The 25,599-nt window shown below is 40.4% G+C and overlaps 1 protein-coding gene across 1 annotated transcript in view; it reads left to right on the forward strand.

Moving 5' to 3' along the window:
• TMC2 (transmembrane channel like 2) overlaps window positions 1-25,599 on the forward strand; it is a 64,771-nt gene that overhangs the window by 620 nt on the left and 38,552 nt on the right. Inside the window, exons 3-9 of the mRNA XM_030549347.1 lie at window positions 5,151-5,475; window positions 7,529-7,684; window positions 9,323-9,413; window positions 10,445-10,526; window positions 10,663-10,769; window positions 16,872-16,970; window positions 24,299-24,441. Coding sequence (XP_030405207.1) covers window positions 5,151-5,475; window positions 7,529-7,684; window positions 9,323-9,413; window positions 10,445-10,526; window positions 10,663-10,769; window positions 16,872-16,970; window positions 24,299-24,441 — 1,003 coding nt within the window. The remainder of the gene's footprint in view (window positions 1-5,150; window positions 5,476-7,528; window positions 7,685-9,322; window positions 9,414-10,444; window positions 10,527-10,662; window positions 10,770-16,871; window positions 16,971-24,298; window positions 24,442-25,599) is intronic.

A 25,599-nucleotide genomic window follows, 5' to 3' on the forward strand; every position in this document is an offset into this window, starting at 1 on the left:
TTGGTCCAATAAAAAGATAACCTCACCCATGTTGTCTCTCCACTATGCATAGTTAGATTTCCTACCTGGGTAATGGACTATGACGATGAGGAGGAGGATGTTGTGCAGGAGAATGCTCCTAAACCTGGCTGTCCCCTTCTCTCCATGTCCCTGAGAAGGGGTGGGACCCAGAGTGAAGCTTTCCTTGGTCTGCCACAGTAAAGCAGGCAGTGCTGTGTTCCATGTGTGGTATGATGCGAGTGAAAGTATAGGATAATGCAAACATCTAGAAACTGTCACCTTTCACTGCTTTTTATGTAATTCTTGTCATTACAGTAAGGGTGAGACTTTGTTACATACACTACATGAGGAGAGAGGTAAAGCCAAGATAGATTTAGGACAAACTAGCACTCATGGGAAAAATCAGGAAAAGCCATAGACCAGATTTAAAATTTAAAACAATACCCTTACAAATACAGTAAATAAAGAGACATTGCTAAGGGCTAGGATTGCTGGGTTAGTGGATGGTTTATGGTGATAGACAGACCCTCTAGAGCACAGTTCAAATCCACCTTAGGTAAATAGTAACTAAAAATAATCATCTGATGGTCTCTGTGAAATCAAGTGATGGTCTCAGTCTAGTTTCCAGTGGACCAGGGAACCCACTAGAGCTGGTTGATTTTTTTCCATTAGAAGCAAGAAGCCTTTAAAAGAATATTTGGTAGTTTCACAATTTCCCAGTTTTTCCAACTAAACCAAAAATGTCAATATTTTGAACTCTGTTTTTTACCCTTTCTCCCCACTAGTTTTTTTATTTTTATGTTTGCATGCGCACCGCTGAAAGCAGCAAAACAGGTGATCTGTAGGGTTTTGTTTTACCACTTTGTCTTTTCTTCCTCTCCCTCCTTCCCCTCCCCTCCTCCATTTTCCCTTCTGCTACTCTAACTTTTCAGAATGTTTCCACCTCTGGAGACATTCTAGAGAGGCAGAGTTACAGACTTTTCATTTTTCTTTTGCCACTGTGTAACATTTCCATAGTTGGAGACATTTTGAAAATTAGTGGCAGAAAGCAAAAATGAAAGTGAATGAAGCCTTAGGGAGTGTTTGTTTTAATCTTCTTTTTGCCACTGGGAGATAAAAAGGGGCTGGAGGAAGAAAATTAACAACATTTTGGGGAAGATATGTCACAATATTAAAAAAGAAATAAAATGTTCCCTTTCAAACGCTGTGAAATGGATAAAAAAAACTTTGAAATTATATTTTTTCTTTTTTGCAAAATAATTTTTTGATCAGCTCTAATATCCACATCACAACTGTCACAAATTAGTGTCTATGTTGACAACATGAACAAGAAAATGAATGTGCATAGAGACTGGTCTACGTTTTCCTCCCTAGATCATTCCCCTCCAGGTAATGATTACAGCTTATTTAAGGCAGAACATGGAGAAACTTCTACTGCCTATATTGCATTTGTTCTGCACTGACATGAGACTTCAGTCTCCACAGCTAAGAATCAAGCCACTTTCATGCGCACTAAATTAACATGCTGTTGTCTAAAGTATAGCCAATTGGCTCACCGCACTTGAAATTCGATATTAAAAATGTTCTAGAGATCAAATCACCAAGCCTAGCCAACTTATTGTCTAGAAACAGAGCAGTACAATACAGAAAAGAAAGAAAGAGTTAATGTTACCAATGGTTCCGAGAAGCAATTCTCACTGCATGCACTCCACCTTACATAGAAATATGCCTTCAAGACCAGTCACATATATTGTGTGAATTATAAAGCACTTTTTAGTTTGTAAACAACCTCACAAGACCAAAATTCACCAATCAGCTTTTACCTTGTTTTTTTGTACCATGATGAACCTGTCTCATTTTCTGTTTTGGAACCCATATTCCAAGGGATAGGGTGATGAACGCACTCCTTAACTGCACCAGGACATGGAATGAATGTATCTTGAGTTTAATAGCTTTGGCAAATATGAAATCTAAGTTCAGCTTTGCAAAGTGTTGTGGGATACTTGGCATGAATGAACAGAATTATTGGAAGAACATGATACAAGTCAGTTAGCATAATGGCCCAGCACTCATATTTAACATAACATATACAATATTAGAACCATGCACATAATATCTATTAATGTGTGTGGGGGGAGGGGGGCATCTATAACTTAGGTGTTGGCTAACAATGCAATTTTTTAAAGAAAAGTAGAGTAAATTAAACAATTTGCTTTTACAATTCTGGCATATATTTAAATGTCTATAAGGTGGATAGAAAGCTGGCTAGATTGTCAGGCTCAATGGGTAGTGATCAATGCCTTCATGTCTAGTTAGCAGCTGGTATCAAGAGGAGTGCCCCAAGGGTCAGTCCTGAGGGCGGTTTTGTTCAATATCTTCATTAATAATCTAGAGGATGGTGTGGACTGCACCCTCAGCAAGTTTGCAGACAAAACTGGGAAGAGTGCTAGATACGCTGGAGAGTAGGGACAGGATACAGAGGGACCTAGACAAATTGGAGGATTGGGCCAAAAGAAGTCTCATGAAGTTCAAAAAGGACAAGTGCAGAGTCCTGCACTTAGGACAGAAGAATCCCATGCACTGCTACAGACTTGGGACCCAGTTCTGCAGAACTGCTGCCCAGCCAAAGGACCTAGGGGTTACAGTGGATGAGAAGCTGGATATGAGTCAACAGTGTGCTCTTGTTGCCATGAAGGCGAACGGCATTTTGGGCTGTATAGGTAGGGGCACTGCCAGCAGATCGAGGGATGTGATCATTCCACTCTATTTGACATTGATTAGGCCGCATCTGGAGTATGGTGTCCAGTTTTGGGCCCTGCACTACAAGAAGGATGTGGAAAAATTGAAGAGAGTCCAGCAGAAGGCAACAAAAATGATTAGGAGGCTGGAGCACATGACTTATGAGGAGAGGCTGAGTGAGCTGGGATTGTTTAGTCTGCAGAAGAGAAGAATGAGGCGGGATTTGATAGCTGCTTTCAACTACCTGAAAGGGGATTCCAAAGAGGATGGATCTAGACTGTTCTCAGTGGTACCAAATGACAGTGTCATAAACAGATAAGTAAGAGTTAATAGAACAGAAGTACTTCATTTTTTTTGCCTGTAAAGGGTTAAGTTCAGTGAGCCTGGCTGTCACCTGACCAGAGAACCAATCAGGGGACAGGATACTTTCAAATCTTGAAGGAGGGAAGTTTTTGTGTGTGCTGTTAGATTTTGGCTGTTGTTCACTCTGGGGGCTCAGAGGGACCAGATGTGCAACCAGGTTTCTCTCCAATCTCTCCGATACAGGCTCTTATAAGTTCAGAATAGTAAGTACTAGGTAGATAAAGCAAGTTAGGCTTATGGCTGTTTTTCTTTATTTGCAAATGTGTATTTGGCTGGGAGGAGTTTAAATTGGTATTTTGCTGAAAAGATTTTAATTTGTACTTGTATACTTAGGCTGGGAGGGTGTTCCCAGTGTCTACAGCTGAAAGACCCTGTACCTATTCCGTCTTAAATTTACAAAGATAATTTTTATTGTTTTTCCTTCTTTAATTAAAAGCTTTTCTTGTTTAAGAACCTGATTGTTTTTTTATTCTGGTGAGACCCCAGGGGACTGGGTCTGGATTCACCAGGGAATTGGTGGGGAGAAAGGAGGGAAGGGGTAGAGAGAGGCTAATTTCTCTCTGTGTTAGGATTACTGTCTCTCTCAGGGAGAATCTGGGAGGGGAAGAGAGAAGGAGGGGGGAAGGTGAATTTTCCTCTCTGTTTTAAGATTCAAGGAGTTTGAATCACAGTGATCTTCCAGGGTAACCCAGGGAGGGGAAGCCTGGGAGAGGCAACGGTGAGGGAAAGGGTTTACTTTCCCTGTGTTAAGATCCAGAGGGACTGGGTCTTGGGGGTCCCCGGGCAAGGTTTTGGGGGGACCAGAGTGTACCAGGCACTGGAATTCCTGGTTGGTGGCAGCACTACGGGTACTAAGCTGGTAATTGAGCTTAGAGCTTAGAGGAATTCATGCTGGTACCCCATCTTTTGGACGCTAAGGTTCAGAGAATTATACCATGACAGACAGAACAAGAAGTAATGGTCTCAAGTTGCAGTGAGGGAGGTTTAGGCTGGATATTAGAAAAAACTTTTTCACTAGGAGGGTGGTGAAGCACTGGAATGGGTTATCTAGGGAGGTGGTGGAATCTCCTTCCTTAGAGGTTTTTAAGGTCAGGCTTGATGAAGCCCTGTCTGGGACCTGGGATGATTTAGTTGGGGAATGGTCCTGCTTTGAGCAGGGGGTTAGACTAGATGACCTCTTGAAGTCCCTTCCAACCCTGATATTCTATGATTCTATGATACTCTGACTAAGGTCAGAAGAGACCATCATGATCATGTAGTCTGACTTCCTGTATGCTGCAGGCCACAGAATCTCTCCCACCCACTCCTGTAATAGTCCCCAACCTCTGGCTGAGTTACTGAAGTCCTCAAATCAAGATTTCAAGACTTCCAGTTACAGAGAATCTACCATTTACACTAGTTTAAACCTGCAAGGGACCTGTGCCCCTTGCTGCAGAGGAAGGGGGGGGGAAACCAGGGTCTCTGCCAATCTGACCCAGGGAAAAATTCCTTCCTGACCCCCCAATATGGCAATCATTTAGACCCTGAGCATGTGGGAAAGACCTACCAGCAAGACACCTGGGAAAGAATTATCTGTGGTAACTCAGAGACCTCCCCATCTAGTGCCCCATCTCCAGTGGCTGGAGATATCTGCTGCTAGCAGTCACAGATCAGCTACATGCCATTGTAGGCAGCCTTATCATACCATCCCTTCCCTACACGTATTAAGCTCTGTCTTGAAGTCAGTTAGTTTTTTTGCCCCCACTGCTCTCCCACTAATTCTGTAAGAACAGGGTCTGGAAATGATTTCTAGCTTTCAGCTCCTAGGATCCATTGATGCACAAACATGAGTTTCACGATCATCAGTGAACACTGTGTGCACATGTCCGATGCTTAAATGCAATTCTCAGCCTGTTTCTTATCCAAAGTCTTTGGAGGTCAACGTTAGCTTGTTCTGACCCCAGTAGTGTTTGGATTAGACATTCTGTCTGTACTTTTTGGATAAAGGGCAAACCTTTATTGCACCAACATAGAATGTTTCCAGAAATACTTGTTTTTATCAATTGCAGGGGCTGAAGAGGGGGGAAAGGCAACCAGAAAGCAGCACTCCAAGGAAGCTATCAAGTCAAGTGGACATGAAAGGAAAAAGCAAAATAAGAATGGGGAAGAAGTTGAACTTGAAATTGAAGCCCCAAGGCAAAAAAGAACTACTAAGAAGAAAAGTCACAAAATGAATGACAGTGATGGGGAAAGTGAAGCAGGGGAAGCAGCAAGCGGGAAGAAAAAGAGAAATAAAAAAGCTAGCAAAAACCAAAAGGAAGCAGAGAATAAAGAAAAGCAAACAAAGAAAGGGAAGGAGCAGGATAAGAAACAGAAGAAAAACCCAGCAGAGAGGTACTTTAACAATCCCCAGCCAGAAACCTACATAGTGGAATCTCATTTTTGTTGAATGTCAGCTTCCTGGGTAGCAGGTTCATGAACCTGTGGCATATTGGTGCAGGTTACTAAAAGAACATATTACAGTCTATTGTTACTTGTAACAAAAATTTAACCCTGAGAAACAATAGAGTTAGTTTTCTGGTTAAAATGCAAGCTAGATTCTTTTCAGAATCTCCTTCTACCCCAAATATGATCATAGATTTAAGTATGTAATGGATTCCTAATGTCCAAGTATTGGAGCTAGAAAGAGTCCTTTTAAGGAAGACAACTGAAAGTAAGCCAGAATAGGGCACCTTCCTTTGGCTGAACACATGATAATCCTAAAAGGTTAGAATGGATCTCTTAGGTTTTCCAGACTATTCCCCTGTTAATTCTCTTTTGTTCTAATCTTTTTCTTCTTCACCCAGACTTTTTATTTGCTGTGTCACCTGGCTATCATATTTCTCACAGTGATCTTATCTGGTTAGCTGTAAGAACCTCAGTGGCTGTCAAACAGGTCACATGATACTTATGAAGATGGTTGAGTCACTTTACAACAATACGAACAAGAAAAGATCCACAAGACTGAATTGGAGTTATGGTTAAATCCCCAGAATGACACCTGTTTCCACTAAGTGTTTGTTAGTGTCAGCTGATGTGAAGTCAACTCATGTGATGCCAGTGAAAAACTTAGGTTAGGTGACAATAAAACAATTCATTTAAGGTCTAATTTTTGCAACACTTCCTTTGAGCAGTGCTTAGGCAAGGAGCGTCAATAGGACAACTCAACATCAAGGCTCCAGAATTGAGCCTTTTATAAGTGAGGGCCAAGATAAGATGTATATGCCAGATTCTCAGCTGGTGTAAATCAGCACAACTCCACTGAAGTGACTGGAGCTATGCTGATACACAGCTGAGGAGCTGGTCTGGGACTGATCTGGGTCTGGTGTTTATATAAAGCACACACATCTCCTCCTAGGCCACCCTTCTGAGAAGACTTGTGTCCTGGGTGAAGGTGACTATTTTTATAATTGAAATGTGGCAGGCAATGTCTTTCATCTGGTATTCTGTAACCTGAAGCATTTGCCCAAAATCTTCTCCTTGACTTAAGCATCTTAAAGAAACTGGATCATTTTGACTACCTCATCACTGTGTCAATTTAGTTGATAGCACTGTCACATTTGAGCCAGAAAGGTGTACGTTCAAGTTTCCTCCCTTGGTTTAGGTTCATCACATGCAGTGTTGACATTGAAGCACAGCTCTGAGTAGGGAAAATATCATCTGAACTTACTAGTAAATATCAAGATTGAAGTTAAAGATCCTGGAGAATTTTTCAAAGAGACAAATAAATCAGAGTCCTAGGTAGAGTTTTTCCCATGAAAATTTCAGATTTTAAAAAATTTCCCATAATGCATGGGACAAAGTCAAAAATTTCAAATGAACCAAAAATCAAAACCAAATTTGGATCAGATAATTCAAAATCTTTTGTTTTGATCATTTCAAAGTGATTGATTTCAATTTCTAGCTTTCTTTTAAAAAATGTTTATTTAAAAATTTACCATAAATTAACTTAGATTTCAAAATGAAAAGATGTTTTGAACCAAAAAATGGAACTCCTTGTTTGGAAAAAATGTGACATTTCAGCCATTTCAAAATATTTAAAAATATACATTTTTTTAAAACAGGCAATTTGTCAAAACCAATCCTTTCCTGATAGTTTTGAATCAGCATTTTCTGAAAAATAATTAAAAAAAAATGTACATTTCAAACAATTCCCAACTAGATCTAGTCCTGATCAACATTCCTTCCCACACCCCCCAACATGTTATGGCATACAAAGTTCTCTCTATTATTGCAGAGAACATAATGACTGCTCAATTTTTTTGTTCAGTTACTGAATACTGCCTATATCTAACTCAGTGGTCTGCAGAGTGCTTTATAATCCCTGAAGTATATGAGGTGCTATATACAACTACATTTTATTACATTGTTTAATTTTTTTCCCAATTTTACTCTACTGTCGTTCTAGCTCTTCTTCCTCATCTGCTTCCAACTCATCTGATGAAGAATCTCTGTCAGAGGAAGAACTGACGAGGCTAAAGGAACAGGTAGAGGAAAAGAAAAAACTAATATCTACCATGAGGAACAAACCTTGGCGTATGGTGAAGAAATTAGCATTGCTCAGGTAGCTCAGTGCATTCCCAGCTATTAATAGTTTTCACAATAGGAACCACTGAAGCTAGAGTGTGTGTTTAATACTTGTTGATGCACATAACATTTTAGAATTACAGTTTGCTGCTGCTATCATCATCCCAAGAACCCAGCCTTGGAAAAACAACCAATGGAACTTAGCCAGCATGATTTGGTTTAAATGAGAAGCGCTTAGAGGCAGGACTCTGTTGTCAGTCTCTGTAACTAGAGAACAGATGATGAGCAAAATCTGTTCAACTGATACCTAGGCTGGGATCATTCTGCCCTTTTATTTAAAGGCAGAGAATGACTTTCAGACTCCTTGTTAAAGCTAACTCTGTGCCCTTCTTTGCTTATTCATGCCTACTGTTATATAGCAATCAGAGCAGCTTGTCTCCATCTTACTTTACACTTCCTGGAGCATTACTGCTTGCAGGTGACTTGGAAAAAATACAGTATTGTTTACAGCCAAGATAACATTGCCTACCATCCCACACTGTGAGCAATGCAGATTTCACTCCTCACAATAACCTTGCAAAAAGTGCCATGAACCCACTGTAGGGTGAGAAATGGGTTCACTGTCTTGTGTTTGCCTAGAGGCTATTCACAGCGCCAGCCACCCATGTTGGCAAAGTAGGCAGTAGCTGTGGCATCTCCCCTTGTCTGCTTCTTTCTTTCACTCAGAAGAGCCAGTCTGACCCTCAGACACCTGGCCCCTCTCACATCAGCAGCATACAGTTTGATTCCCACAGAGTAGTTATAGCAGCCTTGTCCTTCCCTTTTCCTCTCCTGACCTAGGTTCTTTAGGGGAAGGGGACTTCAGCTCTCTGAAGCGCAGCACTTGCAGGAAAGGTGGGGGTGTTACATATACCCACTCTAATTTACTTAAACTGCTCCATTATCTTGGCTGTGCAAGAATATTTAATGAATACGTTGGAGTACATAATAATACTAGTCTATCCAATGATCTCAGAATGCTTTACAATTAGTTAATTGGGACTTAAGCACAGCTGCTGTAGTGTTGGTAAGTATTAATCCCATTTTACAGATGAGGAAATTAGAGCACAAAGAAAATAAAGTCAACATTTTCAAACATGGGTACCTAAATACAATTTTGGAGCCTCTCTTTAGACATCCAAGTTTTGAAACATATCTACAAGTGACTGGCCCAAGATTACACATTAAGAAACTCAAGAACAGAACCTAGATCTCCCACCTCCCAGGCATATGCATTAACTACAAGATCATCTTTCCTTCCTTCCTGACAGCTGCACTGTTAAGAAAGTATAGGAGGAAGAATCAGACTTCTCCCATTGATAGGGAAGGAAGACCCAGAATATTAATGCTGTTGGAAAGGGAACTAGTGACCTTAGGTCTATGTATGAGGAAACTCAAACAGGGATATTAAGTTTGGGGGGTTTTGGAACAAAAACATTTCACACCAGAAATGTTTGACAGAGCTAGGAATACAATCCAGGTCACCTGACTCTCACTGTCCTCCTCCCTTTGATAACAGCACAATTCAAAGAAATTAAAAGTGACTATACAACATTCTCTGCACCCAGTGCCATCTTGGGGAAGATTCTTTCAATATTTTAATGTAAATACGATCACCTTTGTATTTTTGAATTAGGGAGGCACAAGCTTTTGTAGAGAAGTTTGAAGGAGCACTGGGAAAGGGAAAAGGAAAAAAATTCTATGCATACAAGATGATGATGGTAAAGGTAAGTGCTACCGTAATGACAAAAAGAAGAGTGGATGCTTGGTCACTAATACAGTGTATTTTTGGCTACAAGCAATAAACTCACATTGGGCAAAATAGCCACCATTACAGAAGCTGAAATAACACTCCCCTGTATGTATTTTAATTCACTGAATGGCTGCATTTTTCATGGTTCCTAACCAAATTCATGTGTATGATGATATGCAGGTTATGAGTCAAATTCTGCCCCAACTTAAACTGCATGCAGCCTCCCTACAGTACAGGAGGTTGCAGAGCATGTAAAATCAGGGCAGAATGAGGGTCTCTGGGTGTGGTCTCTGACAGGTTAAAGTATTAATTGCACTAAGGATTGGAGACACAGCCAAATCCAGCCATAGTACCATTCGCTTCAGTGGAATTGCACTAGTTTACAAATTGGACCACTGTATGGGAAAATGACCATGGAGAATTGTGACTTCTCATTGCAAGACTGAAGTCAGTAATTAAGTTATTGCTTTCATGGAGATTCCACAGATTTGAGATTCTTTTTTTTTTTTTTTAAATTGATCATGTCCTGTTCCCATTGACGTCAGTGACAGTTTAGCCAGTGAGAAAAGAAACAGGTTTGCTATTTTTCAGATGAATCCTCCTTTTAAATAGGAATGGACCCAAACCAAAGCCTCACACACAGATCTTGGTTTGCAGCTTCAACCTCTCTCTCTCTATCAATGGGTTAAATCCCAACACTAACTCTGATCCCACAGAAACCTAAGAAAGTTAGGATTCAGGACCTGAATTTGAACACCTGAGTTTGGAAGCATTTGGATTCAGGGTTTTGATGTGGACCGTTACAGAAGTAAAAAAGGTCAGACCCAGACTGAAAACTCCAGAATTTGGTTCAGGCTCACCTCTGGCTTTAAAGTTTGTCACCAATTTTTAATAACTCATCTAAGCACTAACTTTAGGAACTCCTTAGAGAAAGCAATCCCAGATGCCTCTCCATGACCAGCCTAACATTATAGCCCTATTTACAACACTGTTTTCTTATTTCAGAAATGGGTGAAATTTAAGAGAGACTTTGACAATTTTAAGACACAGTGTATTCCTTGGGAAATGAAGATAAAAGAAGTGGAAAGTAAGTGCAACTTCTATTTAGATTGAGACATGACTAAATCTGTTGTTGTACTGTTTTGTGTTACTTCAAATAATCTCTTGGTCACAGAGAATCTTACCCCACCCATTGTACTAACCAATGCCTCTTTTTGTTTAAGGTCACTTTGGTTCCTCAGTAGCTTCTTATTTCATATTTCTGCGATGGATGTACGGAGTAAATCTGGTCCTTTTTGGTTTAATATTTGGACTGGTTATAATTCCAGAGGTAAGATCTTAGGCCCCAATCCTGCATTTATGTTCATGCAAATAGTATCTTCTCCACAGTAAATGTCAAAATTAGATTGATTGCATGTTGTTACTTGTTATTTCCAATTGTACTTTGTTACTCCCAGTGTTATTGCATCTGGTAATGTCACATCCAGTCATGTCATCATGCTTATCTTAACTCTTGATCAGTTTCTTATCTTCTGCATCATTCTCATTTTTACATTCATTAGGAGCAAGATACTGCTCAGATAGGCACAGAGACCTTGGGCTGTCTTACTGATAGATCTGTGGATAATGTCACTTCATGATGCTCTGTCTTCCTGGAATGGCAGAATAAACTTCAGTTTTACTTAGCCTTAGTTAAAATATGGTAAGAGATACACCTTATGTGCCTATTTGGATTTATAGTAGCAAGTTAGGCTCCTATTTTTGAAAATGTTGGGTTTTGTGACTATGTCCCTAAATCTTTATTTATCACCCATGGAAGAGATTTTCAAAAGCATCTTAATAGACTTAAGAGCATAATTCCCACTGAAGTCAATGCCCCATAATCACTTAAAGTGCTCTGATGGGGTGCTCCACTCACTGCCAGGATGGTGCCTCCTCCTGGTTATTCTGGGGAACAGCTCATGAGTTCCTCATCTCTTCCTGTGGTTGCATGTTGTTTCTCAGTCTCTCTTTTTGGGTCAGCAGCCCCCTCTCTCACTCCACAAGCTGCTGCCTCTTTGTGACTTGACCCTTCAGCCAGGTCACCAAATGTTTCCCCTTCTGGGGTTGGAAAGTCTCTTCCCACAAACAGGCTTAGGCAGCCTTCCCATTCACTGCTTTTTCATGCCACTCCCTCAGTGGCTGGAAGGGGAAACTGGGCCCACCCTCTACTCTGGGTTCTAGTTCAGCGACCCTCTAGCCAGCAGTCAAGGCCTCCTTTCAACCTTACTGCCTTTCCCTGACCCCTCTGCTACCTTCCTGACTCTCCCCACCACCCTGGGTTTGCCAGCCCAACTGTACCGCCCTTCTCCCAGGGAGTGACCACAGGCTTTCCCAGCCACCCCTTTTTTGCTTCCAATTTCCTGCCTTTATAGTCCCAGCCCAGCTCATTCCTCCTCAGCTGGGCTTCCTCATTCAATCAGGGGATTGCTTAGCCACTGGATTCCCCTCAGCTATGACTGTTGGGTTAATTAGCCTCTTCTCAGTCTGCATTAACCCTTTCAGGGCAAGTGTGGGATGAATACCCTTTGAAAACTCCCATCCTTAAGCAACTAAATATGGATTTGGAAGCCTAACTTTAGGCTCATATTGCTGAAAATTTTGGGCAGAGTGAAAAACAGAATTCAGGAATTCTATTGGCTTCAAGTATCGGCCATCATATCTCTAAGAAATCCTGGGTGTACATTTCCAAAAGTAATTAAGAAAACCATAGTGACAATATGATACTGTCAAATACATTTCTTAACCCTGACATTCTTGTAAAAATCACAGTAAAGGTAATATACTGGTAATATTTAATTACATGATTGCCTATTAGGGAGTTATAAAAGGTATGTACAAAATACTTAATGATGTGGTTTAAAAGTTCTTACTGGTGCTAATGTTCTTACTGGTGTTAATTTGACATGGCTGCCTGACTAGTAATGGTAAGTTTTGCATAGTTTCTCAGGTTCTTCCAAATTAAGAGGATGCATAAAATAAATAAGATTTGCCAAATCCTCTAACAACCAATAATTGTTGGTTTCCAAAATACCCCTGTTTTCCACATCTTAAATCAGCCAGTTGTTTCTTCATGAGAGAGGCTTTTTCTTGTTACTCTTTTCCATTGTTATTGGAAGAGGCTTGGCCAAAGAAGAGTATGGTGGAAATACTTAGCTATGACCCTTTTAAAAATAGATGTGTGTATTTAGCTATATAATACTATGGCTCAGTTTCTGTGTGCTGTGTCTTTAAGGGCTCTGCTATCCATCAAGACTGCCAGATGTTCTTGTTCAATGCAGATTATTACAGAGGAAAGACAGTGTGTGATCTTCTGATAGAGATTGCACTTTTTTCCCCTTCTTTAATTTTGTTGTTTGTTTTATATAAAATAAAAACCATTCAGATTGAAAGTATCCTCCGAGCACAGAAAGGCATAACCTTCAGAAGTGAACAATACAAATGTATTTTCTTTCTTTATGAATTGTACATTTCCGTATGATGAAGTAGTTGTACCTGTTTTGTCTATACGGTATGTATTTTATTCATGGTGCATTAAACTGTTACAATGTTGTCCTAGCATTCTTTCTCAAATCTGAAATTTAGAGTCCAGGAATGAGATACTAGCATGAATTTCCCTAAGCTTAATTACCAGCTTAGATCTGATAGGCTGCCACCACCCAAAAATATAGTGTTTTGGGGCACTCTGACCTCCCCAACCTTCCCTGGGGACCCCAAGAACCCAGATCCCTTGGATTCTTAAAACAAGGAGAAATAAACCATTCTCTCCACCTTTCCCCCTCTCAGAATTTCCCTCTCTGAGCTATCCTGAGAGATACTGATCCAACTTCTTAAATCACCATACAGGGAAGCATCTCCCTTCCCTTCCACAAAGAGACAAACAGATTCAAGGAAAACAAAGAGAGATTCTGTCTCTCCCCGTCCCGTCTCCCCCCCACCCGTCCTGGTGAGTTATCCCAATCCCCTGAAACAAAACAAGGGAAACAGAGAAAAAAACAATCAGGTTATCTAAGAAGAAATCTTTTAATAAAAGAAAGGAAAAAGTAAAGAATTATCTCTGTAACTTCAAGATGTAAATATTACAGGATCTTATAGCTTACAGACATCAGAAAGAGACTTTCCCACCAGTACCAATACAAATCAAAATAATCCCAGCAACTACACATATAAAAGTTAACCAGCCAGATCCCCAAATGCAAATAGTGTAAAACAATTAAAAAGCCTAAACCACCTGTTTTACTTACTATATGAAAAGAAACTTAGAGAGCCTGTAGTAATGTCTGGTCTCTCTCAGACCCTCTGAGAGAAGAACAAAGAACAAAGAACTCACACCCAAACTTCCCTCCTCCCGAATTTAAAAGTATCTTGTCTTCTGATTGGTCTTCTGGTCAGGTGTCCAGTTTCCTGCTTGTAACCCTTTACAGGTATAAGAGACATTAACCCTTAACACTCTGTTTATGAATTGTACATTTCCGTATGATGAAGTAGTTGTGCCTGTTTTGTCTACACAGTATGTATTTTATTCATGGTGCATTAAACTGTTACAATGTATACAGGGGCTGGGCAATAACCATTTAATTATAAATAGCTTTAAAACTAAGTATACAACTCTTGCAAAACAAATGCATTAGAAGCTATTGATGTGTTCTGTCTGCTTCATGCTGCAAATGTATTCTAAACTATTTATGGGGCATTTAGACTTTGCTGTGCACTGGCCATAGCCTACTTATAAATATATTAACTTTTTATGACTCCTTCATAGACAATCCTTAAATTAAAGTGTTGTCAATCAATTTAGATAAATCCTGGTCTTGCTGCAGGTCCTACCCTGCACAATGCTATTGGGAGATGCCATGGCATTATTCTGTTCTCATGTCACCTTCCTGATGCCAGCTGCCCTCCTGACCCCTGCCATTTACAACTGCTTAACATTGAGATTATTTCATAACTCAAGCACTGTATAAATAAAAAGCCTATCTGTAAGCATGAATAAATACCCCTCAGCTGATCTTGGCTTCTCTTGAGGGGAGAATACTGCATCAACTGATAAAATGAATCCCTTTGTTGCATTAGAGAGATATAACCCAGAAGTTCAGGGCAAAGGAGCCTTCTATCCAAATAAGTGAAATTTAAATTGAAGTTGTTGCTGTGCAGACATGCTTCTCTCTCTAGCAGCTTCCATTTCCCAGGCAGTATTTAGCCAGACTCTTGAATGTTTTCAGATGGTGCTCTGACATGGAGAAGAAAAAAATTATTCTAAAAAGTACAATTTATGCTATTGGGAGGATCCTATGAAGCGCTCATCATTAGTCTCAACTCTGACGTCACTGGGAATAGAGTTAGGCCAATGCTGAGCATTTTGAAAATACGACCATAAAAACATCGATATCTTTGCCAGTCCAGGCCCAACCCCAGCAATGCTCTGCTTCATCCTCCACTAACAAATTGATTTTTGTGCCAGTCCACAACTACATAATAGAACTATTTTATTTTAGATCAGGGCCAACCTTAAACAAACCCTTTTAAAGGGGCACCAAGAGAGAAAGGTTAGATGAACGGATCTATAGCATCCCCTTGCCCCCAAACATTGCCATTCCTTCCATTCAATCATCAGGATCTAAGGAAGGCAGTTCTGGAATTCTGGAGCACTAAAGACCCAGATCAAGCAGTTTTCCTGATTTACAGCACAGAAGAGAGAGCTGAATTACACCAAATATACCCGAGCAACAAGAAACCATCTATCCTCAGGTTGCACTTCACATCACCAGTTTAGTAACAGATGAAAACAATTTAAAAAAAAAAGGGCAAGAAGTTTAACCATCCCATTCTTAGTTGCTGCATTTCATATTTTGTATGTTCATAAAGCATTAAGCCATTTTCACAGTAGCCCTAAACCAACTCCTGGTTACCAGTGTTCACGTATAGGGATGTGCCAGCAACATCAGCATCTCTGAACAAAGGAGTATCTGGAATCCTGCACATACTCAGATCAGCTTTTGACTACCCACGAGCATTTGATTACCCATGAGCCCCATCTGCATGGCAGAAAATGGCTCTTATTCAATGAGTCTAGTTCAGGTTACATAGAAAAACATTTTAGCTGCAGCATCACCACTAGATTACTAAGAGGAAAAGGGAAGACAGAAGGGGAGGGCAAATTCTGCTCTCTCACACACTGAAGTAACTCCATTAAAATAATTGGAATTGCTCTGGACTTATGTCGGTGTAAGCAAGAACAGAAATTGGTCCAGAGAAGACATTAATTGGTTGCAAGTTAATTTAGATTCCTCCATCCTGTGTTTATTCCTGGAGAATAGACCTTACTTGCTATTGTCTCCAAATCCATCTCACAGCCCTTTTTAAGACTTTCCTCTTTTATTTAGGGGTGGTGGTGATTTGATTTGGGTTTTTTCTTCATTTTTAACAATGTACCCATCACAACTACAATCACAATTTTATGGAGTTTATGAGATATGTTGTATATGAACATCAAAGTAGTAGCAGTAAAAGGTGGTGGTTAAACAATATAGGGCCCAATTCTCATCTCACATGACTTTTTTGCTGGTCTAGTTCTAGGAGTTACTCCTCATTTACACCAGTTTGAGATCACAATCAGGCTCTTAGATGAAATCCTGGCCCCAGTGAAATCAACGGCAAAACTCTCATTGACGTCAGCAGGACTAGGACTTCACTCTTTGTCTCTAGGCATTCTTGTGAAAGTGTTCACCGTCTTCACTCATGTCATTCACAGTTGATTCCAGATCAGGAAGTTTCTACCCTTCCCACAAGAACTAGCAACATCAGGGCCAGTAAAACTTCAACCTACCGCTCGAGAGAGTCTCTCTTTTTACTACTATTTTTTAAATTGTAGTAGAAGTCATTCTAAAATCTCCCAAATTCTCAGAGCAATTTGCAGCAAGTCATTATAACAAGACAGCAGAAAAAACTCTCTTACGAAGTCAAATCCCCATTCAGCAAAGCACTTAAGCTCAGTTAACTTGACTTAGTGGCACTAGTCAAATGCCCAAAGTTAAGCTAATGTTAAACCAATATGGTGAATCAGAGCCATAATCTACAGTATATATATACACACACACACACACACACACCATGAAACACCAGATTTTTCTGCACTTTTGATAGTCCTGGGAAGCATTAGGAAGCTTATGGGGATCATTAAATGTGCATGTGCTATTTCAGGTTGAGTTACTACTTGCAATCGGAGTTCTGTAACTTTTTCTAAATAATCCTGTTTGTGAATTTGTTCCACATTTTAAAAACCTCCCTTTTTCCTGTTGTATCTTATTACAAGGAAAATATTTAATTAATGGAGAAATGAAAGGTGATATACACTCTGCTATACTATAAACATGTCTTCATAAACCTCACCTAGATCTTGATGGGAATCCCATATGGAAGTATACCTAGAAAAACTGTACCCAGAGCTGAACAAGCTACTGCTATGGATTTTTCTGTCCTTTGGGATTTTGAGGTATGTATTGTACATTCGCTTCCAAAGTAGATAAGATGTGTTAATATGTATGGGAACAAAATTCATCCCTGATGTAACTCCATTGAAATTGCTTGGTTTACAGAGATTAATTTGGTACAAGATGTTGACTAAATCATTATTTTATGGTTTACACACACACACACACACACACACACACACACACACACACACACACGCTTCTCCCCAGACAAGGACATGAAATGACTCCCATTGACATCAATAGGCTTTGGATCAAGCCCCAGAACATTTTGGGTCAAAATCTATTGTGTGCACGCATTTGTTTGCATATGGGTTTAGCAGATTTCCATACACAAATGTGTTTGGAATGCACATACTGCACATATATATGCAATTGTTGGTTCTGCAGGAAAAAGCTGCTGCTTTTTTTATTCAAAAATGGGTGCACGTGCACAATTACAGAGCATGTGGCTGTTCAAGTTGTAGATTTAATTCTCGTTTTACAATAAGATAAAACATATATAAATCCACTGAAGTCAATGGAAATACATCAGTCCTTCACTGGGAGAAGTGAAATCAGATTCAGATACCTATTCTCTCCATACCGTGTGTGTGTGTGTGTGTGTATAGACTGAAGTTCTATATATCTCAATCTTTGGCTTCTTCTATTAGAATTACAACAGGCAGGCCTAGTAGTTTGATTTGCAATAATAATTTTGTAGCGAGGATAACTATCCACTAATAAGTGGAGTGAAAGCAACCATTTCTCATATGCCACCGAATAAATCATCAGATAGTAGTGACTTTTAGCACTTCTGACGTAGGTTCACACAAGCGACCTAGACTTACTGGCAAGGAAAGATTTTGGAAAAATAAGGACAGCTTAATAATTACATCTCTGCTGCACTGGCTGCAAGTCAATATAGACCAATTATCACATAATCACCATCATCATCTTATATATGTATAGTAACTTTCATCCTGAAAAAAATTAATAACTTCTGTATTAACAAGAATCATTAGTGCATAGGTTTAGTATTGATTCAGAGGGAAGAGTTCTGCTTAGTTACCAGCACCACTTCCTATAACAGCTCAGGTTTTCCCATTGGGGCCAGAATGTCAAACTCATTTGTGCACTAGCTCTAAAACTCAGGTATGTCTAAGCAGAAAGCATCTTCACATAAATGGCAATAAATGGAGAAAGTTAGTCATGAAATGAGGGGCCAGAAGAAGGTTGGTGAGGTGCTTTTGCCACTTATCAGAAGTAAAGTGGCAAGCGCTATAGGAGTTTGCTGAATAGACAAAGTGGAGCAAACTAGGAAATGAAATAGCCATTATCCTAAATTTCCAAGTGTGTCTAGTGAAACAATGCCTTTTTGCTTTTTGGTGCCCAACTTGAGACACCTTGAAGGATTCAGTTTTCAGAAATTGCTGAGCCCCCATTCTCTGAAAATCAGGCCCCTTGAAAGGAGTTTGAAGTTGGGCAGCCAAAAATTGAGGTGCTCAAAAAAAAATCAGTAGTTCCACTTGAAAATTTAGGCCAACATGCTTATGTGCCTTTAGGAAACCTTCAAGCTACTAAATCAGTCCTCAGAGAAAACTAGCAGGAGGGTGAATAGGTTCTTTATGTATGATTCATAGACTCTAAGATTGGAAGGCACCTCGAGAGGTCATCGAGTCCAGTCCCCTGCCCTCATGGCAGGACCAAATACTGTCTAGACCATCCCTGATAGACATTTATCTAACCTTGTCATGGTACAATTCCCCACTCAGAACCTTAGCGTCCAGAAGATGGCGTACCAGCATGAATTCCTCTAAGCTCAATTACCAGCTTAGTACCCGTAGCGCTGCCACCAACCAGGAATTCCAGTGCCTGGTACACTCTGGTCCCCCCAAAACCTTGCCTGGGGACCCCCAAGATCCAGTCCCTCTGGATCTTAACACAAGGAAAGTAAACCCTTCCCCCCACCGTTGCCTTTCCCAGGCTTCCCCTCCCTGGGTTACCCTGGAAGATCACTGTGATTCAAACTCCTTGAATCACAAAACAGAGAAGACAATTCACCTTCCTCCCTCCTTCTCTTTCCCCCTCCCAGACTCTTCCTGAGAGAGAAAGTAATCCTTTCTCCCCACCAATTCCCTGGTGAATCCAGACCCAGTCCCCTGGGGTCTCACCAGAATAAAAAAAACAATCAGGGTCTTAAACAAGAAACTTTTAATTAAAGAGAAAAAAACAGTAAAAATTATCTTTGTAAATTTAAAATGGAATAGATACAGGGTCTTTCAGCTATAGACACTGGGAATACTCTCCCAGCCTAAGTATACAAGTACAAATTAAAATCTTTTCAGCAAAATACCAATTTGAACTCCTTTCAGCCAAATACACATTTGAACTTCTTCCAACCAAATACACATTTGCAAAATAAGAGAACAACCATAAGCCTAACTCGCTTTACCTACCTATTACTCACTAGTCTGAACTTATAAGAGCCTGTATTGGAGAGATTGGAGAGAAACCTGGTTGCACGTCTGATCCCTCTGAGCCCCCAGAGTGAACAACCACCAAAACTAACAGCACAGCACAAAAACTTCCCTCCCTCAAGATTTGAAAATATCCTGTCCTCTGATTGGTCCTCTGGTCAGGTGACAGCCAGGCTTACTGAACTTGTTAACCCTTTACAGTCAAAGAGATATAAAGTACTTCTGTGCTATTAACTTTTCTTATCTGTTTATGACAAACCTACTCTTAAATAGCTCCAGAGATGGAGATTCCACAACCTCCCTAGGCAGTTTATTCCAATGTTTAAGCACCCTGACGGAACTTTTTCCTAATGTCCAACCTAAACCTCCCTTGCTGCAGTTTAAGCCCATTGCTTCTTGTTCTACCCTTAGAAGCTAAGGTGAACAAGTTTTCTCTCTCCTCCTTATGACACCCTTAGATACCTGAAAACTGCTATCATGTCCCTCTCAGTCTTCTCTTTTCCAAACTAACCCAATTCTTTCAACCTTCCTTCATAGGTCATGTTCTCTAGACCTTTAATCATTCTTGTTGCTCTTCTCTGGACCCTCTCCAATTTCTCCACATCTTTCTTGAAATGTGGTGCCCAGAACTGGACACAATACTCCAGTAGAGGCCTACCGAGCACAGAGTAGAGCGGAAGAATGACTTCTCGTGTCTTGCTCACAACACACTGTTAATGCATCCCAGAATCATGTTTGCTTTTTTTGCAACCACATCACACTGTTGACTCATATTTAGCTTGTGGTCCATTATAACCCTTAGATCCCTTTCTGCTGTACTTCTTCCTAGACAGTCTCTTCCCATTCTGTATGTGTGAAACTGATTGTTCCTTCCTAAGTGGAGCACTTTGCATTTGTCTTTATTAAACTTCATCCTGTTTACCTCAGACCATTTCTCCAATTTCTCCAGATCATTTTGAATTATGACCCTATCCTCCAAAGCAGTTGCAATCCCTCCCAGTTTGGTATCATCTGCAAACTTAATAAGCCAATATCTAAGTCATTGATGAAGATATTGAACAGAGCCGTTCCCAAAACAGAACCCTGCGGAACCCCACTTGTTATATCTTTCCAGCAGGATTGGGAACCATTAATAACTACTCTCTGAGTACGGTTATCCAGCCAGTTATGCACCCACCTTATAGTAGCCCCATCTAAGTTGTATATGCCTAGTTTATTGATAAGAATATCATGCGAGACCGTATTACCTTACTAAAGTCTAGGTATACCACATCCACTGCTTCTCCCTTATCCACAAGGATCGTTATCCTATCACAGAAAGCTATCAGATTGGTTTGACATGATTTGTTCTTTATAAATCCAAGCTGGCTATTCCCTGTTACCTTATCACCTTCCAAGTGTTTGCAGATGATTTTCTTAATTACTTGCTCCATTATTTTCCCTGGCACAGAAATTAAACTAAGTGGTCTATAGTTTCCTAGGTTGTTTTTATTTCCCTTTTTGTAGATGGGCACTATATTTGCCCTTTTCCAGTCTTCTGGAATCTCTCCTGTCTCCCATGATTTTCCAAAATATAATAGCTAGAGGCTCAGATACCTCTTCTATTAGCTCCTTGAGTATTCTAGCATGCGTTTCATCAGGCCCTGGTGACTTGCAGGCATCTAACTTTTCTAAGTGATTTTTAAACTTGTTCTTTTTTATTTTATCTTCTAAACCTACCCCCTTCTATTAGCATTCACCATGTTTGGCATTCCTTCAGACTTCTCGGTGAAGACCGAAACACAGAAGTCATTAAGCATCCCTGCCATTTCCAAGTTTCCTGTTACTGTTTCTCCCTCCTCACTGAGCAGTGGGCTGTCCTGGGTCTTCCTCTTGCTTCTAATGTATTCATAAAAAGTCATCTTGTTCCCCTCTATTCCTGTAGCTAGTTTGAGCTCATTTTGTGCCTTGCCTTTCTAATCTTGCCCCTTCATTCCCGTGTTGTTTGGCTATATTCATCCTTTGTAATTTGTTCTAGTTTCCATTTTTTATATGACTCCTTTTTATTTTTTAGATCATGCAAGATCTCATGGTTAAGCCACGGTGGTCTTTTGCCACATTTTCTATCTTTCCTACCCAGTGGAATAGCTTACTTTTGGGCCCTTAATAGTGTCCCTTTGAAAAACTGCCAACTCTCCTCAGTTGTTCTTTCCCCTCAGTCTTGATTCCCATACTTATCAGCTCTCTGAGCTTACCAAAATCCGCCTTCCTGAAATCCATTGTCTCTATTTCGCTGTACTCCCTTCTACCGTTCCTTAGAATTGTGAACTCTATGATTTCATGATCACTTTTACCCAAGCTGCCTTCCACTTTCAAATTCTCAACAAGTTCCTCCCTATTTGTTAAAATCAAGTCTAGAACAGCTTCCCCCCAGTAGCTTTTTCAACCTTCTGAAATAAAAATTTGTCTGCAATACAGTCCAAGAATTTATTGGATAGTCGGTGCCCCACAGTGTTATTTTCCCTCTCCTGAGATCAGACAATAAAAGATGGTATTTCTGGAAGTGTTTTTGAGATACTAGCCGATGCTGCTGAGAACTACTGTTGAAGGTGGTACTTCCAGAAAGATCATCATCATTCAAGTTTTCTAAAAACCACTAATGCTAAAAGTCAGGTAAATTAATCCAATCTGTCAGCAGGTCTTCAAATGTCTGTTTTGAGCAACCTGATACAGCTGTGATAGTCACACTCATTTTTAATTGAGGATCTTACTGGAGTTTTAGAGACTTACTCTCCCGACTCCCTAAGCCCACTTGCCAGCATTTAAAATTTACTGAAGCTCAATGCTAATTATCAGTAATCTGAGTAGGTTTGTGTAGAATGAGCAGTGAATCTTTAAAAATTAAAAAAGGAAGGTAGCAGCAATCTTTAGTCTGTCTTGTTAGGGAAAAAAAACCACCACCACAAAACAAAGGGTAATTTTTTGCTGACCTGCAGCTGGTATTTGTATTTGAATGCCTGTAGGTTCTGCACATAACTAAGGAAATTTGTTCTGAGATGGGGCCATATGTGACCATGCTAGGACAAAGAGCAGATCTACATTTAGCTTCCAAATTTTTGCCTTTTGCTTGGCACATGTCCACACTATGCTGCTGTGACTAACATCCACAGAGACTCATCCTTTAATTACTACAGTGTGCACCATGTGTGTGGTGCAATGGGGAAAAAAACCTAGAGTAAATTTAAAATGAAGAGAAAAAGCACCAACATCACCAATCCCTGTAAAGTAGATTTCTAACAGAAAAATATTTTTCAACACAGTAACAAATAAGTGAATACTTGGCAGCAAGTGGGTTACATAATGGATGACATCAGCAGAAAAGAATAGATCTAATTTAGACATACTACTACATGTATCACAGAAGGAAAATAAAAAATAACATGCGATGTGATGTTCTGTACAATTTTTGACCAGGGACCAGAAAGCTAAAACAGTAGGAAGGTTATTTTCAGGCTTGAGTTTCACTCTGCACTAATGAACTCCAGAATGGTCCTCTCTATATTTTACAAGGCTTTTTACTTGACTCCTCCCCACCAGACACAATATAATCTGCTACAATTTCCAAAGGACTGTGTTGCTGCCATACCAGCTGCTGTGTTGCTGCTCTGCTCTCAACAGCTCCTCAGTAATGACAGAGACATGCAAAAGGTCATGCTGTACCTATGGCATTATACTCAGATTTGCAGTGTTCCCACCACCTGCTAGAAATCATGCAGAAATAACTGTGCACAGGGCCGGCTGCAGGCACCAGCTTAGCAAGCAGATGCTTGGGACGGCCACTCTGGAGAGGGGTGGCACATCCAGGTATTCGGCAGCAATTTGGTGGAGGGTCCCTCGCTCCCACTCAGAGCGAAGGACCTCCCACTGAATTGCCGCAGATCACGATCGCGGCGTTTTTTTTCTTTTGGCTGCTTGGGGCGGCAAAACCCCTGGAGCTGGCCCTGACTGTGCAGCCCATGTTGTGGCTTGGATTACTAGAAATCTCCCATTAATAAACACATGCATAACTAACAACTTTTACTGAATGCAGCCAGCCGAGCTGGGGATTTTACAAAGAACTGATTAAACTGGGTCTAGTGTACAGCCTAGGATATTGTTTTAGTTATTCTGAAGTCCTGATCAGAAGCACAGATGGGAGCTTTCCAGAATGTTGTAGCCAGGCAGGGCTGGATTAATGCAGGGGCCTTAGGGGCTGCAGCCCAGGGCCTCAGACTAAGGGGGGCCATGCAGGCCAGATGCTACTCGCTGCTTCTTTTTATCTGGCCCGGCAAATCTCCATGCCATGGGCAGACACTAGTCCCCAAGCCTCAGCGCCCCCTCTCCCCACCCCGGGGTTGGAACCACAAGCCCCAGCTTGCCAATGTGTCCCCCAGGCGAGAGGCATTCAGGGAATCTCTGTGTGCTGTCCCCCCTCCTCCTGCACCAGCTCCGGAGTTCCCATTGGCCAATGAGAGTTGTGGGGGGAGGAGGGGAGCCTGTGGTGCCTGCAGACATGGGCAGCATGCACCATGCAGAGCAGCCTCAGTGGTAGACAGGTTCAGCTCAGACCTCAAAATTCCCCCTTTGACTTGCTTCCACTCACCTTGACAGGTTCTTCTAGTTAGTAGAAGGGCAGAGTGTGTGTATCACAGGCATTTGATAAGGATAGCAGTGCAATGGTGTTTCAGAAGTTAGTTGCTAAAAAGCCAAGATTAACTCAAAAATGTAGAACTAAAATACTTCATTGTTAAATGGACTCTATTTTAACTTGCAAAACATTCTTGTAAGAGAAATGCACATAACAGACAAGGAATCAAACTTATTGGTGAGATTTTTTTTGTTTTATTTTTTAGGGTTATATCAAATATTCTGCTCTTTTTTATGGCTACTACAACAATCAACGGACAATCGGCTGGTTGAAATACAGGCTACCGATGGCATACTTCATGGTTGGAGTTAGTGTATTTGGCTACAGCCTGATGGTGGTTATAAGATCGTAAGTATAGTTCTTTGGTTTTAGTGTTTTTCCCCCTCTTTCTCTGAAATTCAAACTAATCTCCATTGCATTTCACCATTCTCCTCCACTTATCATTGTTAAAATAGCAGATTTAGGGACATGGCATGGCACTTTCAGTCCAGTTCCCAGGTGATTAGAATCCATGTGACAATTTCAGAAGACTTTTAGGGCCTACTTCACCAAAGAGCCTACTCTTGCATTCCTTGCACTCCCAAAACCGCACATTGATGCCAATAGGAGCTGTGAGGACTTTGCACTAATCAACTTCTAGTCAAGGATCTCAAAGATTTAATTTAGCCTCTCAAAACACTGGAGATAGATGTTGTTGACCTCATTTCACTGATGGAGAATTACAGGCACAGAGTTAAGTGACTTGCCTGTGGTCACACAGAAAGAAGTTCTATTCCTGCTTTTGAACAGACTTTTTGCTGACTCCACATCATGTGAGTTAATCACAAGACTACTCTTGCTCCCCATAGGAAAGTGTAAGCCAAATGGATTTTTATGTTTATTGAAACAGGCACGTTGCTATTCAGTGCACACACAATCTTGAGTCTTTTGTTGGAATGAGGCACAGAAATGTATCCAGACACTCAGATGTGCTGTACATTTATAATATTACTCTACTCTAGCATTGTGTAACCATTGAAATCTTTCTGGAACATCATGTTGTAGCTAGTATATCTGACAGCACCAGAAATGTGTTTTTCTTAATCTAAATAGCATGCAAAATAGCACATAGTTTGATGATAAGCGTGATATTTATTTGTATTGTCATAGTGCTTAGGCATGAACCAGAACCCTGTTTGCTAGACACTATACAAATAATTCCTCTCCTGGTCCATTTATGAATCCTCCTAAATTTCATTGACGTTACTGTTATTAAAAATCCTCCAATATGGCTATCATTTTGTAATGAATAGTGGAACTGCATCATGTTATATGGACTCAGCCCTCCTTAAACCAGAGGTATTTATTTAAAGAAAACAGCTACAACCAGACAAAGCAGATACTGCCACATAACTTGAGTCCCAGCTTTGTTTTCCTTATTTACCAGGAATCACAACTTGTCTGAATTTCTATATAGCACACAGGGTCATCTAGTGGCTGAATAATATACTGCAAGTAAACACATTG

The sequence above is a fragment of the Gopherus evgoodei genome, chromosome 2 (assembly GCF_007399415.2).
Source record: "Gopherus evgoodei ecotype Sinaloan lineage chromosome 2, rGopEvg1_v1.p, whole genome shotgun sequence".
NCBI classification, from domain to species: domain Eukaryota; kingdom Metazoa; phylum Chordata; order Testudines; family Testudinidae; genus Gopherus; species Gopherus evgoodei.